Source organism: Pseudophryne corroboree, chromosome 5 (genome assembly GCF_028390025.1).
Source record: "Pseudophryne corroboree isolate aPseCor3 chromosome 5, aPseCor3.hap2, whole genome shotgun sequence".
Taxonomy (NCBI): domain Eukaryota; kingdom Metazoa; phylum Chordata; class Amphibia; order Anura; family Myobatrachidae; genus Pseudophryne; species Pseudophryne corroboree.
The window spans coordinates 723,155,271-723,175,617 of NC_086448.1; the positions used below are offsets into that span (position 1 = coordinate 723,155,271).

The 20,347-nt window shown below is 41.7% G+C and overlaps 1 protein-coding gene across 2 annotated transcripts in view; it reads right to left on the reverse strand.

The window, feature by feature from the left end:
• Window positions 1-19,225, reverse strand: part of SNX16 (sorting nexin 16) — a 31,963-nt gene extending 12,738 nt beyond the window's left edge. Inside the window, exons 1-6 of one of the 2 annotated variants that reach the window (XM_063924004.1) lie at window positions 18,962-19,218; window positions 15,974-16,408; window positions 13,081-13,167; window positions 8,242-8,390; window positions 4,750-4,819; window positions 4,530-4,666 (exon numbers count right to left, since the gene is read on the reverse strand). In XM_063924004.1, the coding sequence (XP_063780074.1) occupies window positions 4,530-4,666; window positions 4,750-4,819; window positions 8,242-8,390; window positions 13,081-13,167; window positions 15,974-16,330 (800 nt within the window). In that variant the 5' untranslated portion in view covers window positions 16,331-16,408; window positions 18,962-19,218. Of the gene's footprint in view, window positions 1-4,529; window positions 4,667-4,749; window positions 4,820-8,241; window positions 8,391-13,080; window positions 13,168-15,973; window positions 16,409-18,961 lie in introns of both variants that reach the window. The other variant, XM_063924003.1, reaches the window with a different exon arrangement.
• Window positions 19,226-20,347: the final 1,122 nt, after the last annotated feature.

A 20,347-nucleotide genomic window follows, 5' to 3' on the forward strand; every position in this document is an offset into this window, starting at 1 on the left:
TGCCTAAGGAGCAATACAGCGCAAAGAAGACGACTCTCAACAGATACCGAAAACAACTTCGACGACAGATGTACATTTCCCTGACATAGAATATCATTGCATTTTTCGTAAGTGTTCTTTATCTTCATCTCTACAACCCTCAGGTAACGACACACATAGACGATAGGGAATACAGGCACAGATATCAGCAACCACATACCTCCCCCATTCATGTATCATCAACTAAAATGTGCTCCCCATTTTGTTCAAAATCCGAAATGAGCTCGGTAGAGTTTGACAGCCCATCCACAGACCTGTACCACAGGATAAGAAGGAATTCAAATGTATACTTCGCAATACCTCGAAGCTTGATTTACCACACGTACGGCACGATGATACATGACCCTCCAAACATGGACTCATACACACATGCTTCTGCTTTCTCACTAGGTCATACCCTCTTCACACCTTCTCCTCTCTCCTCCCCTACCCAACCATGGAAATCAATTAACCCCTGACTTACATTTTTCTCCTTAAATGTTTTGTGGCAGTTATTATTGACTGCCAAAGGGTGGACTGTCAAAGTCAGAAAAATGTCTCAATGCACGTTGCCATATTTGCACCGCACACTGGTCCGCGCTGCGCGTGCATGCGCTCTCCCGTGGATTCGCATACCCGCAATAACGTGCACTCGCAGGCGCGGTATGCGTATTTACGGTAGAGTTTATGTAGTCGTAGCGTGCGACTCATTCGTTACAAATGTTCACAATTAATGTAGTTTATAGATCATGGTCCCTTTGATAGATTCTGAAAGTTTGGTTAAAATACAATGTCCCAGAGCTGAGGAATCCCTCTTTATATCGTACAAAGGGTCTAACAGGAATCACACAGCAGTGTTTGGTACCCATCGGAAGAGTATTTAATTAGCAATATTCCGGTGTTGGTTTGGAGCGTATTAATCGCTCGTGCGAATAGTTATGAACATAAGAAGTTTATGTCCATTTCTATTAATTACACATACTCAGGTATGCGGCGGGAAACCCAGTTTCCCACCCACCTGAGCTGTTGGAAATCGTCACAGCCCACCTGTATGAATCACCCTATGACCTTTTGTTATGATACAGGGCCGAATTCCTTCGGCCAATGGACAATGGGATTGTAGGACCAGGAGATTGCATTGTGTGTGGGGCATAAATAGGCAGGCCGACCACATCCAGCTCTCACTCTCTCTCATCAACGGTTATCTGCTGATAGCCGGGAGCTGGATATCGAGGCGCAGGCGATCATACCCTTTGTGCGTAAGTTTCTCTCCGTTATCATTGTCTTTCTGTGAGCCAATTTCTCTCATCTCATCTCTCTCTCTCTCTGTTCTGTTCTCTCATATCTCCCCTAGACTAGGCTAGTATTGTATTGTATTAGATAGTATTGTATTGTATTGCATTTAGGTCAGTGTAGTATTGTCTTTTTGTATTTATTGTTTAGTTCTGTGGTTAGGAAGTCTCTGTTATATTGTAGTGTATCATTTGTACTGTTATCCCCTTTTACAAGTATATTAGAAATAATACAGTTAATAGGCTTTGGAACCTAAACCAGCATATGTGTATTTCCTATAGTGTTAAGTGTTCACTTGAGCGTCGGTGACGCTCAAGCAGCTTTGTAGTTAGTCAGGTTACACAAGGTTGCACTTACACCCTGTACTCACATTAAGGTATTCAGTGTATTTCATTGGTATAAGGTTTTATCATAAAGGTATAGTGTTGTGAGCGTCTGCATCGCTGGTGACCTCCTCGTGGTCTCGAGCGTAAGCTACGCCATAGCGAATCATTACCCTAGACATAACCAATAACGTGTCCTGTGATCGCTGGGCCGTGAGCGAACGTGACGCTTGAGCGTCTCGCCTACGGCTGAGCGATCGTTACGCAACTAGCGTACCATTACGGTACTTCTTAAGTAAACAGCGTACAGTGTTCTTAGCTTCATAAAGGGTTGTTATACGACAAAGGAATTTAGCATTGTCAGCGCATCGAATGCACAAAAAAGCACTTTCGATGCAAATTATCTCAAGGTGAGCTTCAAGGGAAATCGGGTCCGATATTGCGTTGAATGTAATCGCACAAGTGTATGGGCACCATAAATAACACTAATCATGTTAAAAACACTCTAAGCACAGTGCTCATAGCACTTACCCTCTCCTTCAAGCAGCCAGACACACTGATTTCTCTATGTAGGACCCACACCACAGGTATGTCAAACCAAATATATATATATATATATATATAATTTTTTTTAGGTTTAACAGATGCCATCAGTGAGAGGATACAGCTGTCCATGTGTGCTTACTTGGCACAAAACAGTATGTTCCTTTAAAATTCGACCTATATTACCTAAATAAATCTAATTTACAGTCACCTTTGTGTTTGCATAAAAATTCTGTAAAACATATCCTGGCACATCTATTGTCAAATTACTCTAGGCAAATACCAACAATGGAACTTACAGTACATTTTATTTTGGCACTGGCACATAAGCCACTCCCCAATTTCTAAGAGGTTTAGCAACTTATTAATACTACATTTTCTGGTGCCTGCTAGCATAAACACGAAGAAGGTTTTGTAAGCTAATTGTGTGCTGTACATTTCAGTGGACATCAAACAAATTTGATAATCTTGTCAGATAGCACCAACAGTATTTTTATTTTACTTTGTTGTGACCGTGTTGATGTAAAAACAAAACCAGCACATTTTCTGCTTAGCTATATTTAGCATGAATGGGAAATGTCTTTTTGATTTACGGAGGCAAAATTCTATTTTACACAAATCAGCGATCTACAGCGGATAATGGCACCATTACATCTCCAAGAATTAAACACAATTTTAAAGGCCAATATAATTTTTACTTGGGGTCTTAATTTTGGAAATATAAATACGATCATATTTTCAATATTATCTTGTACACTCCCCAAACTCTGATCTTCAGGACAGCACTGTCTATGGTTGGACTCTTCATTTGCAGACATCACAGCACAAATGGGAAATATCCATTCCACGATTAAATAAATGTGGTCCACAGACGTGTTCTACACACTAGAGAATGTACAAAGACTATAAAAGGGCATTCACCCCTTGGCCTTCTTCACATTTTGCGGTTATAACATGGAACCATGATGGATTTAATTGAAATTTATTCCCACTAATCAATGCAACTGCTCGAATGTGGTTAAAACAAAAAAAACAAAAAAACCTAAGCATTGGTTAAATTACGAACTAAAAATAAGTGATGGCATTAGTGTTTAGCCCACTCTTCTTGGGCAAAACTGGATGGTGATTGTTGGTAGTCAGCAGTTTTAGAGGTTGGATTTTGATGTATGCTCTGAATCATTGTCATGTTGGAAGATACATCTTCCAAGTCCAAGCACTCATCTCCTGAACATGATGCTGCCACTACCATGAGTTACTGTAGGGATGAGGTTTTTACTGTGATGTAAAGTGTCAGATTTGCGCCAAGCATAGCTCTTACCGTTGTCTCTGAAGAGTTCGTTTTTGGTCTCGTCAGACTACCGAATTTTCCTCCCATGGTCCTATCATGGGAGAAACTGCAGCCATGCTTTGATTGGAGTTCATTTCAACAAGGGCTTTCTTCTTGCCACCGCTCCCCCATACAACCCAGATGTATGAAGCATGTGTGCCATTGTTGTCCAATGTACAGTTACCCCCATCTCTGCCATGTAGACTAGCTCCTTTAGAGTTGCGGTTGGCCACACTTACTCCAGCTCTTCTCGCCTGTACTCTCGTTTTGGAGGATGACCTGTTCTAGACAGATTCACAGCTCTTCCATATTATCTCCATTTTTTTTTTTAATGGTCATAACTGTGCTTCAGGGTATATACAGTGTACTGCAAATATTGTTGTACCCTTTTCCCCCAGATTAGTGCTTACAATGACCTTGTCCTGGATCTGCTTGGAATGTTCTTTTGTCTATGCTTGGAAATACACTAACAACTTGGGGGAGCTCACAGGTACAGGTGTATCTATGCTGCAATTATGTGGCACACCTTACCTGACCACAGGTGGCCTCTAATAAGCTAGGTCTGACACTTGTGAAGAAAGTTGGTAACATCAGTGGAAATCTATTATGGCTATAGCAAGAAGGGAAATACTATGCAGTCAGTTATTACCAGTATCTTGTTCCAAATTCACTTTGGCAAATGGTTGGATTCAAGTTTTCCTTCACATATTATCGAGTGCTTTGTGATGATTAGAGGGAATAAATTCTAATTAAATCAATTGGGGGTAAATAACTTTTATACCCCCTGCAAATAGATTATGGATGCAGATGGCCTAGGAGGGTTATATTCCCAGACCATTTATTAAAAACAAGTACAATAAAACCCATGTGGTTGGGCATATTTAGACAAGACCGCTGGTTTCAAACAAACTGATAGGTGAAAAAAGAAAAATACAACAATGAAGAGAAAAACGCCGAGTTAAGTATAGAACCATGAAAACAAATAGAATTCACTGTATTCCACCTTATCTCAGGGTAATACTTACTGAATCTGTCCTTCAAGCGTCTGGATGTGTAACTGCTTCTCATTTAGCAACTTCTTTAGGGTTTCAAGCTCCTTCTGTTTCTCTGCAAGATCCCTTTGTAGTCTGTAATTGGTTTCTTCTAATGTCTCACAGAAAGCCTGGACACACACATACAGGTACAGGGTCACACGCGCAGCCAGACTTCTACCAAGTATGCCAACAGCCAATCTCGCCTACTCACCCTGCTCTCTTCCAGACTGTCGAAAGGACCAGGAGGATCGTCCAAGCAGAGGAACAGTCTCACTGAGGCACTGAAACAGATATATACCCTTTATCACAATGTCACACAAAGGTCTCAGAGTCAGTAGTAAATCAGATACTTCCCATATAAAAAAAATAAATTCTAGTGCCTGGGAATACTATGCAGAGACAGAAAAGTAAATTCAGCCAATATTTTGTAAATGCGGAATATATTACATAACTCACTTTTCATTCTTGCAGAACTAGAGATATTAGGGTAGATGTAATACGCCTGGAGAAGTGATAAAGCAGTGATAAGTGCAAGGTGATAACGCACCAGCCAATCAGCTCCAATATGTAAATGGACAGTAAGGAGCTGACTGGCTGGTGCGTTATCACCATGCACTTATCACTGCTTTATCACTTCCCCAGGCTTAAAACATCTGCCCCATTGGCCCAGATTTAATTAAGCCTTGGAGAGTAATAAATTGCAAGGTGACAAAGTACCAACCAATCAGCTCCTGTCATTTTTCAAACACAGCCTGTAATATGGCAGTTAGGAGCCGACTGGTTGGTACTTTATCACTGTGCAATTTATCACTCTCCAAGGCTTGATAAATCTGGGCCATTATGTGAAGCCCTTGTACTCAGAGGGTGCAGAAAATGCCACTTTAACAGGTGTTTCTTACATTTGCATATTTACAAATCTTCTGTATCGTTTCTAATCTATATAGTAATTTCATATGGTCTGTTCCATCTCCTGAATGCATGATTGGGGAGAGCCCACAATCAGAGCAGGGGTGCTAGCCCATAGTCAGACTGGGTGGGGGGAGGATGTGAGGTGTGGGGTAAACTGAGATGGCCCAGCATATACAGTGTCCCTTTACTAGTACTTTATATTTTTAATAAAAGCACCGACACATCTAGCGTTAAAATATACAAGTATGGGATGTATTATATAGCGTCACCATATGCTGTAGTGCTTCACAACTAATTATTTTACCTGCAAAAGCAGCAAGTTCACATGACTATGATGATTTTTCCTAGAATTTATATGAGGATCTCTAGTACATAGTTTAACCAGGAGGGAAATGCAATGGCAGTATGGGGTATATATAAGAGCAATTTCCACAAACTTTAGTAGATTTTAGGCTTGGCAATCCAAATGACAAACAAGATGACCTCCTTGTTGGCTGGTTAAAGTTATGATCCAGGCTGATGCCCACCTGCTTCCACAGCTGGTAAAGCAGAACAGTAAGTCTTCCAGACTACTTTGCTATAAATATCACAAACTGAACATTTGAGCCAATAAATTAAGAAGTGTTTACACTGCTCCTCAGGGTTGCAGAGCACTGCAGGTGGTCAAGACGTCCTGAGATCAGAATATTCAGATGTTCTAGATGTCAGACCAAGGGGGTACTGTACAGTAAGTGCATTGTTCGGGGGGAAAGACATTCATCCAATTCCCACAGACTGACTGTATCTAGCACTGTATGAAATGCAGCAATCTGCCAAACTTGTATGGCATCCTCCCTTGTTAGTTACGGGAGAGACATTAGCCCACATAGTCCCAACAGCCTGGAAAGGAGAACGTCCAATTATTCTTGTGTTCCCTCACTTCAAAGACCTATTATCCTACCAGGGCTAATGTGGGACATTGTTCTCTGTTCAGACATTTCCAAATGACCTCTCTCACCCTAAGGGGACAGCAGGCGTCACTCCTAAAAGGAACATTTGTTGTGGAAGCAAAGCTAAAGCACAAGTTGACAGCTGGGGGAAAATATATATAGTTTTGGCTTTTAAAATTGGCGATTTGAAATTAGGCACTTGTACTTTGGTTTTCCGTAACCTTATAGTATTTGCAACAACAAAAAAAAAGCCCCATGAATTAAAACTGAAAAAGAAACGTAAATAAAAGTGTTACACTAACTATTTCTGACATATACGATGTAAAAACCATTGTTACTAGGATATGAAGTAATTCTGTCCAGAAAATAGCTAGCCTTCATCTATCTCTAAACTCTTTCAATGGATTGTAGATAGGTCTGTTTCACGCAAAGTGGTTTTAAAACAGTTTGCCATTAATTATCCAAGGATTTGAAATACTTCACCGACCACAATGGTGAAATGTATAGAGGCTTAGCTTCAGTGCGCAGATTATATTACACATGTATAACAATTATAAAGAGTTCGAGTAAAACTTGTTTGACAACTTCAAATGTCTAGCTTAAAATCAAATACTAAATTTACAAATTGGTAACGTAAAATGTAGATAATAATAATAGGCAAAACAAATAGAAAGAACTATTGTAGTTCTACAAAAGGGAACTCTGTACTCAAAGGCAGGGATTCTACAAGTGATAGCACACGATGAAATGCAGTACTGGTATCTGGGGGATCAGAAGAAAGAAGAAGATAAAAAGAGGGACCTGCACAGTTCTGAATTTATACTATTTAAGGCCTAAATAAGCTTAAAAGGGATAGATAGAAAGTGCAAACCCTATGGTACAGCTCCATGATTGTTCCTCAGTGGTCTACAGCACGGATATGGTACTTATTTTTTAGGCTTTGAGTAGACCGTAATTAAAAAGGATACAAGTACTCTTTAAATAAAAAACTATTGATTTGTATAGAAATGCCCCCTTCTCAATAGGCATCACTGGCCGGGAAGCAAGGCCTAGGACCCAATCATGCCTGCAGTGTTATAGCTGCAGCATAGCATTTGCCAAATAGAGCATCTGTGTGTGTACGGATGACCCGCAGATCAAGCAATAAATTGCACGCAGAATCCATTAAATAGGACGTCACAAATGGGTGGGCATATTCAATTGGGTCTGCTGGCCAGACATATGTGGCGGGGAAGTAGTAAGCTTCACGACAGATGGGATCCCGGTGGTCGCTATACTGATGCTGGGATCCCGAAGAAGGACACAATCCCGGCGTCTAGACACCGATGCCACATGGGATACCGGCGTCACTATACCGACAGCCAGATCGTCCTGAAGCGGGACGTGCTAGCATCCTGCCATGGGGGAGGGGGGTTTAGGCAGAAGAAAGGAGGTTAGGGTGTAGAGCTGGGAAGGTTAGGGTTAGGCACACAAAAGGGGAGGATAGGGTTAGGCATCAAGCGGGGAGGGTTAGGCACAACCTGAGAGGGTTAGGTTTAGGCACCCACAAGGGAGGTTAGGGTACTTTAGGAAGAAGTGTCGGGATTCTGATGGAAGGGATGCCGCTGTTGGTATTCTGACCACCGGCATCCCGTCCAACGGGAAATCATACTGAATCCATCTGGCGGATGACTGGTAAGCAAGTATGCACAAGATCATTTGTTCATCATTAGATCGGTTGCCCAAGTGTGTACCCAACCATAAGATGTCTAGAATCATATTTTGAAATAGAAGTAAACAAAAAAATAAAATAAAACAAACTCAGTATTATTCACAGATCAGAGTGTGGTTAAAGGAAATAACCATAATGAAAATGGTCGCCATACCAGTTTGCAATGTCCTTGTGAGCCACTAAATTCTGTAGGAATGCTTGCAGGCCCAGTTGTCTTTCCTCTAGGAAGTCATAGTCATAATTGTCCTTAAACCAACGTTTAGGTGGAAGAGCAAGTCGGAAACCAGGAAACATTTCTTTTAGCTAGCAGGGATTTAAGAATACAACATTAGAAGAGGGTAATTCAACAAAACAGCATGTGAAAAATAATCATCATTAGGGAAGGAATCTTAAGACTTGGAAACTGAACTTACAACAAACACCTGCGTGTAAATATGAGGGGTCATTCTTCCACATGTGACATCAACACCCAGAAAACATTTCAACAGACCGAAGCAGCAATACAGCAGTGTCCCATCACACAGGAATATTACCAGGACTCATTAAATAAGACCACTAATGCAACAAAGCAATATGCACCTTTTAAAAGTTTCTACTGGTGCAGACCAATATGTTAAAACACTGGCATTACGCGTTTCATACATGGAATTACTACTTCATATGTGTCAAGCTATACTGACTAGCTGACATAGCGTAAGGGGAGGGAATGGATTGCAATTCTTGGTAATTCCAGAGAGAGTAGAAAGGAAACATGCAGGTGACCTGATGAAATTGAGGTCAACTGTAGGATGGAGTGAGCTAAATGCTTGTGTATTACCCCAAGGGGTGTGAATTAGAAGATTGATAACGTATAGATTGACAGTCAATAGATTGACGGTGAAGAGGCAGGAAGTCATGCATTAGGTCGACAGGTACAAAGGGTCGACAAAGAAATAGCCAGCACATGTTTTTTTGTTATTTTAGCCCAAATATAACCCTTCCTCTAGTGCCTAACTCTAAAGCTGCATACACACAGTACGATACAGGCTTTTGGCAGATACTAACTATATTGTGCCCGGAGTCATGTAGTCAGTATCGTCCCCGCCTGCAGACACTATATTTTCTTGCGATGCCGATCCCGCGGGACTCCACATCAGCATCGCAAGCTTATACACACTGTGCAACATGCACTATATTTCCGTGCGATATTATTATCCTTTATTTATATGGCACCACAAGGGTTCCGCAGCACCCAATTACAGAGTACATAAATAATCAAACAGGAAAACAGCAACTTACAGTTGATGACATTATAGGACAAGTACAGGGTAAATAAACATAGTTACATCAGCAGATGACACTGGAATAAGTATCAGGTGGCAGAAGACTGCTGGATGTGGTACAGTTGAAGATTATTAAAGTAAGACAAAGGATAAGCACATGAGGGAAGAGGGCCCTGCTCGTGAGAGCTTACAATCTAAAGGGGAGGGGTAGACAGATAGGGGTGACACAGATGGGGTACATGGAGAGTGTAGAACAGAGGGTAAAGATGAGATTTGGCTGGTGAAGAAGTGGGTCTTGAGAGCCCGTTTGAAGTTTTGTAGAGAGGTGGAGAGTCTGAGGGGGGAGAGGTAGGGAATTCCAGAGAAGTGGTGCAGCACGTGAAAAATCTTGGAGGTAGGAGTGGGAGGAAGTAATCCGTAGGCAGGAGAGTCGGCGTGCATTAGCAGAGCGAAGAGGATGGGTGGGAGTGTTAAGGGAGATAAGATCAGAGATGTAGATGGGAGAGGAGTGGGTGAGGGCTTTGTAAGCGAGTGTGAGTCATATCGCACTGTGTGAATGCAGCTTTAAATGTTCCGCTGATACCTAACCCTAACTGTCCTCTCCCATAGCCTAACTTTGCACTTAGGGGGAAACTCAGAGTTGATCGCAGCAGCAAATTTGTTAGCAGTTGGGCAAAACCATGTGCACTGCAGGGGGGGGGGGGGGGGGGGGGGCGCAGATATAACATGTGCAGAGAGAGTTAGATTGGGGTGGGGTGTGTTCAAGCTGAAATCTAAATGGCAGTGTAAAAATAAAGCAGCCAGTATTTACCCTACACAGAAGCAAAATAACTCAACCAAATCTAACTCTCTCTGCAAATGTTTTATATGCCCCCCCTGCAGTGCACATGGGGGGTCATTCCGAGTTGTTCGCTCGTTATTTTTTTCTCGCAACGGAGCGATTAGTCGCTAATGCGCATGCGCAATGTCCGCAGTGCGACTGCGCCAAGTAAATTTGCTATGCAGTTAGGTATTTTACTCACGGCATTACGAGGTTTTTTCTTCGTTCTGGTGATCGGAGTGTGATTGACAGGAAGTGGGTGTTTCTGGGCGGAAACTGGCCGTTTTATGGGTGTGTGTGAAAAAACGCTACCGTTTCTGGGAAAAACGCGGGAGTGGCTGGAGAAACGGAGGAGTGTCTGGGCGAACGCTGGGTGTGTTTGTGACGTCAAACCAGGAACGACACTGACTGAACTGATCGCAGATGCCGAATAAGTCTGGAGCTACTCAGAAACTGCTAAGAAGTGTCTATTCGCAATTCTGCTAATCTTTAGTTCGCAATTTTGATAAGCTAAGATTCACTCCCAGTAGGCGGCGGCTTAGCGTGTGCAAAGCTGCTAAAAGCAGCTTGCGAGCGAACAACTCGGAATGACCCCCATGGTTTTGCCAACTGCTAACAAATTTGCTGCTGCGATCAACTCTGAGTTACCCCTGTAGTGCAGTAAAAATGTTTAAAAAAACCCCACGTCAACCATTTCCATGTCGTCTTTTTGAACCCGTCTGCTTAGCTTTAGTTTAACTGATTATTTTCACTCACTGACTGCCAATTGTAAAGAATAAAAGACGTTATTCTGTCAGTGTTTACTTTGTTCTTGTTATAATCTTTCAAAATGTATCACTACCTAATAATTTAAATGTGTGCATTTATAATATCTTATATGTACCTATAGGGGGTGCTACCTCTACCAACACAGCTGTCTATTGGATGCCAAAGTAGTGAATACTGTAGAGGGAAATAAGGTTATTACCCTGAAGCAGGGGGAGAACCCTGGTTCTCAAGAGCTACCAACAGTTCACGGTTTCCAGGCCACCTGTGGATCTGTAGAATGCGTCTGTAACCTGTGCACCATAGGTGGTGTGGAAAACGTGAATTGTTAGAAGCTGGGTTAGCTAACCCCTGCCCCGAGGTGTAGAAATACTTAAAATTCATATTTTTTACTGGTAGGCGTTAAAATGTCATAATATTTACCTTGAGTCATAAGATTTAAAAACATTGCAATAAAAACCCAAGCGTGAAGAGATATGAAACAAATATGCAAATAAAATAGAAGATTGGCAAAAAAAAAGCTTTGCTTAACACTAAAAAGATTGCTTGTATAAAGATTTTCTATTATTGTTAGGGATTGAGATCACTTTAGGAGCGCATAAAGAGGATCCAACTACATTTCAGATATCTAGGACTTTTCAAATGAGCGATACATAACAGTAATTAGTGACTGATTCTATAAATATACGTGAGGTTTTTTTTTTTCAATCTTTGTTTTGTTCACAATTATTTTACTTTTCTATATCTTTTTCAATTTAATTTTTATAATTCGTACTCACAAAATGACGACATTTTAAGGCATACCAACAAGGAAGTGTTACGAAGACAATACCACCAGGGTAATAACCTTTTTATACCTTTCCCTACGTGTTTTTTTTTTTAGCTTTTTTCATCATATTCCTTAGCCATCAGCCATATTGTTCTTGCATGCAAGTGTCATTTTGATTTCTGCAGTCCATCACTTCTTTCTACTTATACATATTGTTGCCATTTTGTTATTACAATTTATTTTTCGCCACTCTCCGTTTAAGTGTTAGAGACTTTTCAGCCAGTGTACAGCCTAGCCTCCTTGTGTCACTTCGTAGTTATTATACAAATAAGCATCTGCTTAACTAGTATAGCTGCACAATAATCTTGTTTAGTCCCGCTTAAATTCTGTTCAGTGGTTAATGCACTGTTAGTCATTTAACTTACAGTAAGTGATAATTGTGATTTTATGTAAGTGATTGTTACTATTGCCACTCACTCTGCTGTGCCCACCTCATACATCCGCTTCCCCCTCCCTCCAATGGTCCAAGCCATTCCCCCATACACTGCAGCCTTCAGCCCGGCTTATAGGAGTGACATTCTGCACCTTATATGTCTCTTCTTCTATTGCCACTTTTACATTCATCCCTGTATCTGTCTTCTCCCAGCCCTCACTTGCCATTCGCACTCTCCCATTCTCTTTTCTTTCTGTCTACCCTTTTAGCTGCAGCTGCCAAGCCCCCCCCCCCGCTTACCCCCTTTATTCTTGCAACACGCCCTCATCTCTCCCCTACACCCCTTGCATGTGCCTTCGCCATACTACAGTATTTCCATGCTATCATCCCAGCACAATTGGTCTTACGATCTTCATCTCCCCCTCTTCAACCCCCCCTAACTTTTCCTCTGCCTTCTGGAACATCAGGTCTGTCTGTAACACATTGGCCTCCATCCATGACCACTTTATCTCCAACCCCATCACCCTCATCATTCTCACAGAATTCTAAAATCTATAAACTTCCCTCTCTTGCTCTTCCCCTTCACAGTCCAAAAGTCACCACCGCTGGTGACCGTGTTCCTGCATTGCGATGCAATGCATAAATTAATACAAATTGAAACCTCCCAAATTTGGCACAATACATAACAATTGACATAAAAATTGGGAATTCATTCTATTTAAACCCCAAATATTCCCAAAAATTGGAGCTATATTGTTCAATAACAATACAGAGGTCCAACATGTGAAGCGCACTTGTATATACCAAATGGCACTATAGATTGCCAGTAGCAAGGCATGTTGCTTATGCCCGATCGTTCATACCTAATACCTCCATACTCCACTAAAATACAGGAGGCGAGGTCTATGGTTCGACCCATCTGTGAAATAAAATATTTATCTTACCTTGTCATTAAGCCTTGAAAAATCTGTATACCTCCTGAATACAACCCAGCTCTCATCTGGGCTTCTTCTAACGAGAATTTTGTAAACCTGTCAATAGTAAACCAGAAAGGTTTGCGAAAACTTGGAAGTACAACATATTATACAGTATCTGTTCATTTAGACTAATCACTGTGAGAGCTCCCAAAGTGGGCAGTACAGTGGTGTTCACATACACAGTACATATAATTCCTCCCAGGATATGTCCTTTTTTAGATGTGAATACATGACTTCTCTCCCCATTGGTAATCTCAGATTTTTTTTTTTTTTAAGTTTGTTAAAAAAAAAAAAAAAAAAAAAAAAAAAAAAGGAGAATATTATTATTAGTATTATTATTATTATGTTTGCCCTATAGCTTTGACTTGCTAGTAGTTGTACTTATATTGCCTTTCGAATGCCCTAATAGAGACGTCTAGCACAAAGGTCACCTCTAGCAGTATAAAGAACTCTAAGAAGAGCCAGGAGTGTCATGTTTGTCCTTTAGTGAAAAGTGATGCAATATTTTATCCTGCACCATAACAAAAATGACATCTCATAGATTACAGTCATTGAATAAATGGTAGCAGGCATGAATAAAACAGCAAGACAGAGATATCAGACATTTTAAATGACTTGTTATGACCCAGTTATAGATTTCAGCAAGTTCTATGCACTATTTTGAATGACTACAGAACCCAAAGCAACTTGCAGATAATCTGGCTCAGAAAGTTCAGAACTAACAAACACTTTCTTGATCTTATGAAAAGGATAAACTAACATATAGATGTGTCCTCTTACATCCTTGCTGCAGTCACGCTAAACAGCCCTTGCAGTCGCGCCATGCCATGGTGGGACTCAGTAGTACCAAGCATTTTTTTTGCACTTATTTTCCACGGAAATGCATCTTATACGCAAAGTAATGTAATGGGATGCACACGCAGCTTCTGCTGATTAAAATGATATGCAGCATGCCTGTATGTGTGTAATTGCGGCTGTATCTGCATGTGAAATGCCATGTTACAGAGTTTTCCATGAAAACACTGTAGCAGAGCATTTTGTATGCAAATACAGTCGCAGTCATACACAGAATGTAGGCATGCTGCATATCATTTTCATCAGCAGAAGCTGTCTGTCCTATTGCATTACTTTGCCTATACAATGATTTTTTACGGAATAAACACAAAAAAACAACAAAAAACAAAACAAAAAGACACTTGGCGCTACAGAGTCAGACGGCACTCACGAGTTATGTGTAACGCAACTTGTAGCGCACGGAGCAAAGATGTAAGAGGACACCTCTGTACCAGTGACATCCCTATCATACATGAGGTCATACCACATCTATCCCTTTCCCCGCACCTGAAAGTATGCGCATGATAGTGAACAGGAACAACTCCGTACAATATGCCCATTTCAAACAAAGAATGCCTGTGATAAGGGCTTGTGTGTTCTGCAAACTGTTACAGTCAATATCCCCTGCCTAACAATAGTTTGTACTTATCCGGGACATAACAGGTAAAAGCCAAATTATACTGAGTATGTAAACCCTAATTAAATAACAGTCAGCTTCTTCATTCTGCAGCAATCTGCCTTCACAATAAAGTTGATTACAATAAGTTCATACAGATCAAATCAAGCATTTATAAAGTGGGTGGAGGGCCGGGTAGGGATAACCAATAGTTCTGCAGCTTTTGACACCATTCAGTGCAAACCAATGAATTTCAAGTATATCTATGGTGGGGAGTGGACAGACAACTGCATATATCTGACCTTCTGCACAACAAGCAGCACAAAATGTAACCTATACTCTGCTATAGTGTAACTAGCCAGCTATTAGACACAGAAGCTGTGTTGTACATTTGTGTCATCCCAATAACGAATAAACAGCCAGTACAGCGAAAGTGTAAGCCTGTAACAAGTGATCAGTCACGAGACGTGCAAATGCAGTCTCATTTATAGCCCATGTAAATCCATTTTCTGCGCATTTCTTTTTCCACAGTATGAAATAATCTGTAGAAGTCACTAAATCTATTTTTGTCTTTAAATCCACTATATGTGCCACATAAATAAAATCATCATATGGGTTCTTATCTGCCGTCAAACCCTATGCTACTATGAGCAATTATTTAGACTCGTGTTCTAGTAGAAGGGAGTCTGTGACCTGAAACATTCCCACACGGCATAAAAAACAAACCATTATTATTGTGTTTATCTTTCAATCACTTACGCCCACTGGTGTTTCTCTGTGCAGTATTTATGGCAATCTGTTCTTTATTGGATCTTTTACCTAACCAATATAGTAATACAGACCCTTCAACATGACCCTTTCCATCAGGTACAAAATACCCTGCTCCATGGCGGCCCTCATATCGTATAATTGCCATCACCTGTGCTGACACACCTTTTTCATCAATAACCTAGTTCAACACAGGTGATGGCAATCATACTTTAAGAAGGAAACCCAGGAACAGAGCATTCTGTACCTGAGGTCAAGAAATAACACCTTTTCCATAAAAGTCCAGAGCATAGGCCTCTCACCGGGATGCGGTCAGGAGACCGCTGGTCGCTATACCGACGCCGGAATCCCCCCACGGGGTAATCTCGACAGTCGGCATGCCGACTGACAGGGACCATTCCCACTTGTGGGTGTCTGCAAGGGGCTTCATTGCACTCCCCCCCTCCCCCAGGCAATCTGAACACCAGGATCCCCGCGTCGTTATGGTGACCGATGGTATACCAACCGCCGGTCACCCGTACCCAACCCCTCTCACCATAGGCCTGCTATCTGGAATTGTGTCTGTAGACAAATATTACAGTATTTTAAATAAAGCTACTACAAGCAACAGAGGCCACGTAAACACTCAAAGCAACAACTTACCGTAAACTTAGCCCGCTCTTCCATCACTTCATATCCCAAGATGGTTGGGGTGGATGGCCTCTCCTCCAATTCTGCTGAATCATCAACATGTCTGTGTGCACCCGGCTGTGTAGTGTACTCCACGGAGGAGTCAAACTTAGTCCTGATGAGGGGGCTGCTACATACAGAGGACATGCAGCTCACTTGATCGGGCGCACTCAGCTTCTTGCGGATCCTGGGGTTGGCGTCTTCATGTGGGTCCTTTGAGGAGTTTGAACTTGTAGAGCTACTTCCGAGCGATGAGCTCCTTTGGCTTCTATTGGTCACGCTGCCTGCAGAGGTATTTCCTATTGGCACAGGCACATAAGGGGTTGCCATGTTTTCTGCGCTTCTCAGATGGTTCCAAAAGACTCTACCCAACTAACAAATCATTCTGTCCCCTCAGGAATGCAGCATCTGCACAAATAATAATTAAATACAGCAGAGAATGTGAAACACAGAACTAATGCAAAAGATGTGGAAATTATTTAGTCAACGTTAGGTTCTTGTTTTTCATTTCATAATAATGGGCAATAGTTTCTCAGAATTTGTACATTTCTGAACTGTAATTATTTGTTTTTAAAAGTAGAAGCCCGCAGAGCACATATTGAGTGCACATGGCTGTGTATACCTTGGCTGTAGTGTAGGCAGAGGCTAAGGGTGTTGGGCAGACTTTCAAAGACATGTTTTAACACATTATGCAGTTAGCAAATCCAGATTCAAAACATATCTAAACCAGGACTAAGGGGAATTCAACTGCAGCGATGGGGGCGAATTGCCGTGGTGTTCAAACGCCGGCAACGGCAGCCCGATTCACACCCTTCACCTGGTCTATTCACCCAGAAGTGCTTGCTATCCTTTGGGGTAGTAAACATTTTTGACTGAGATCCCACCGCCACAAAGTGTGGCGGTTTTCATGCAAATTCGTCCGGTCAAGATACTTTCTGATAATTGAATTTCCCCCTCTAAAAGTCATCCAGACAGATAAGCCTCAACAATCTCCATTTGAACTGTCTCCCTAAGTGCTACACATGTCCACCAGCTACAGAAAGCTCCCTTTAGTTTGGTAAATCCAGTACTGGAGGCCTAGTATAAGACATACAGGGTCTGCAGTCAAAATCAGAGCTGGGAGGTTGACAGAACCCCAATTTTGTGGCCGTACACATGCACTCAGGCATACGGACTGCAATCGATGGCGAGTGGGTTTTTCCCATCGATGACATAGCACGATGTTGCACCATACATGGGGACGGCTGATGGTGGGAAAACATCGGCAGTGCAAGGCTGAGGTCTGTGAGTGCGCTGTACTCAGCCATCAATAGCTACAACCACCGATTCTTTAAATCCATCAACAATGGGTGGTACAGCCTTTGATCAGCATCACTACTCAGACCCTTTTGGTAAGGGCACAAATATTCTGACACGGAAGGACTGATAAATCCGGCTTTCCATAACTTTCAGTTATTTCTGTTTTAAGCTGTACATATTCATGTACCTTTTTTGCTGGGTTCCGGTTTATTGATTTTCAATCAAAATGGCTCAGACAGAAAGGGAACTGGAAGAAGCACAGCAAATGCAAGTATCTGCCAAACAAACTCACAGAATATCTGACACAAAACTGCACATACAGGGTCATGGATGTGCCCTTCTAACATAAGATTACATTGTGTACAAGGCATCAAAAAGTTTCTGTTTTGTTTACAAACTTCTGGTAACAAATGTTTTAAAACATGACATATGAAAAGGGATACCAGAGCTGGTTGGTTGGTTACTTTCTCTCTCTCTAAGGCTTAGTAAATAGACCCCAGAGTCTGACAAGCTTATCCTTCATGTTCACTTATACTCTGACAGCCATGTTACTGTTCAGTAAGAAACCATGGTGACCAATAGCAATGCTAAGTATAGACTACACTTTCAGATACATTACAGGATGCACTTATAATGCCGTTATAATTTAAACCAAGGACAAAGTAAAATGTTTTGCTTATACTTTTATCGATTGTTGATTTTCAATTTCTGTGCATAAGTCATTTGTGCAGGAGATACCTGGCTCCCGGTCCTTCCACACATTTACATAAAAAAAGCACTGTAACCAATAACAACTAGGCAACTGCTTTCACCTCTAATGTGCACTAGAAAAACAGTCAGTTGGTGTGTAATATATATATATATATATATATATATATATATATATATATATATATATATATACACATACATACATACACACACCTGTTGGTGTGTAATATTTTATATATATATATATATATATATATATATATATATATATATATATATATATATACACACATATATATATATATATATATATATATATATATATATATATATATATATATATATATATATATATACACACACACATACACAAATATATTTTGTTTATTGCATTTGTAAAGCAGAAAGATCACATCCAATATAGTTTTTTTAATAGGTCACACAGACTGAAAACTTGCCCCACCAGCTGCATCAATAAGAAGCACTACATTCCTGCAAACAGTATTACATTTCTGTCTAATGTCCCTTTAACGAGTTGCGTCTCTCCCCTCCCAGATGCTGCTGGTACGCCAACTACACAACCCTCAGACTCATGCCCTGCTCTAACATATAAACAAATAACCAGGGGGCTCATTTACCATCTCTGCATCAAGGTGTGAAACTCTCAGAACCAGAGCAAGCCACAACGTTAGCCCATAGCATTCCTTTCTTATTACACAGATTAACAACCACAGGGGCAAAGGCAAATATAGTTACACTATGAAGAGTCTATTTCACAATCAGCATAGAAAATAGCATTTGCTGAACCCCTTAATGCAAAATGATGACAATAGCTCTAAAGATAAGAATCACTAGGTGCTGCTGTGGTTACTAATACATGCAGATCACATTGACAAAGAAAATATTACATGCTGAACCAGCAGGGACCAACCACCCTGCCATGCCACTTACCGGACCTGTGTACACATGCCAGCACTGTCACCCGCTATGGTGGCACATACCAGATGCCATAGCTGTGCACTACTTATCCCAGCCAGGCGGTGCACCGCACGTCACATGACACACCACGCACCCGGCCAACGCAGGAGCACAGGGTGTAACGGAAGCTGCGGGTGATCATCTGGCACCGGGCACCCTTGCTGCACTCTGCCAGTACTTCCGTACACCGCCCACACTGCACTCTGCCAGTACTTCCGTACCCCACCCACACTGCGCGCTGCCAGTACTTCCGTACACCGGCCCCGCCCCGCCCACTTACACAATCACAGCCAATAGCTGAGTGGCAGGAAGATAGCCAATAGCACTGCAGCTCTCATGACTTCGCTATTAAGGTGACCAGACAGAGACTGATGAGAGAGAGAGAGAGGAGCTGACGTTGGTGAATGGATGTGCTGGGCGTTTGCTAGTGGAGTTGTGAGGGTATAGCGGGATAACACATTAATAAATTATGACTCGCTCTGGGCTGGGGTCCCCTGTGTGTAACTCACGGGACATATTATTAGTTGGCCGCTAAAGGATTATCATAGGAGGTCTCTGTGTGTGCTTATATCCAGTCTAATGTAATGCATTGCTATGTAATATGTTAGTAGATTAGTGTGATATTGGAAGAGATTTATCAAATGTTAACTTTTAACTGTTATTGTATAAAACTGAATGATAGGAGCTGATTGTATGCGATGGACAACTTTTCCACTTGAACGTGATTTGATACATCTCACCTCTTCACTCTGGAAAAATTGTGACACAATGGGGGTCGTTCCGAGTTGATCGCTAGCTGCCGTTGTTCGCAGCGCAGCGTTCAGGCTAAAAATCGGCATTTCTGCGCATGCGTATGCTCCGCAATGCGCACATGTGACGTACGGGTACAAAGCCCGTTGTGGTTGTGCACAGGTTCTAGCGAAGTTTTCAGTCACACTGGGGGCCGCAAGAAGATTGACAGGAAGGGGGCGTTTCTGGGTGTCAGCTGACCGTTTTCAGGGAGTGTTTGCACAAATGCAGGCGTGTCTGAAAAAACGCAGGCGTGGTTGGACGTTTGCTGGGCGGGTGTATGACGTCAAATCCGGAAACGAATAGGCTGAAGTGATCGCAAGCGCTGAGTAGGTTCAGAGCTACTCTGACACTGCACAAACTGTTTTTGCAGAGTTCAGCTACACATGCGTTCGCACTTCTGCTAAGCTAAAATACACTCCCCAGTGGGCGGCGGCGGGTGTGGTATAAAAGATAGACAGTGTCTAGTTAGATAGTCAATAGATAGACACCATATGTTAGACAGACATTAGGTCGACAGGGTCAAAAGGTTGACATGAAAAAAGGTAGACAGTACAAAAGATCGTCAGG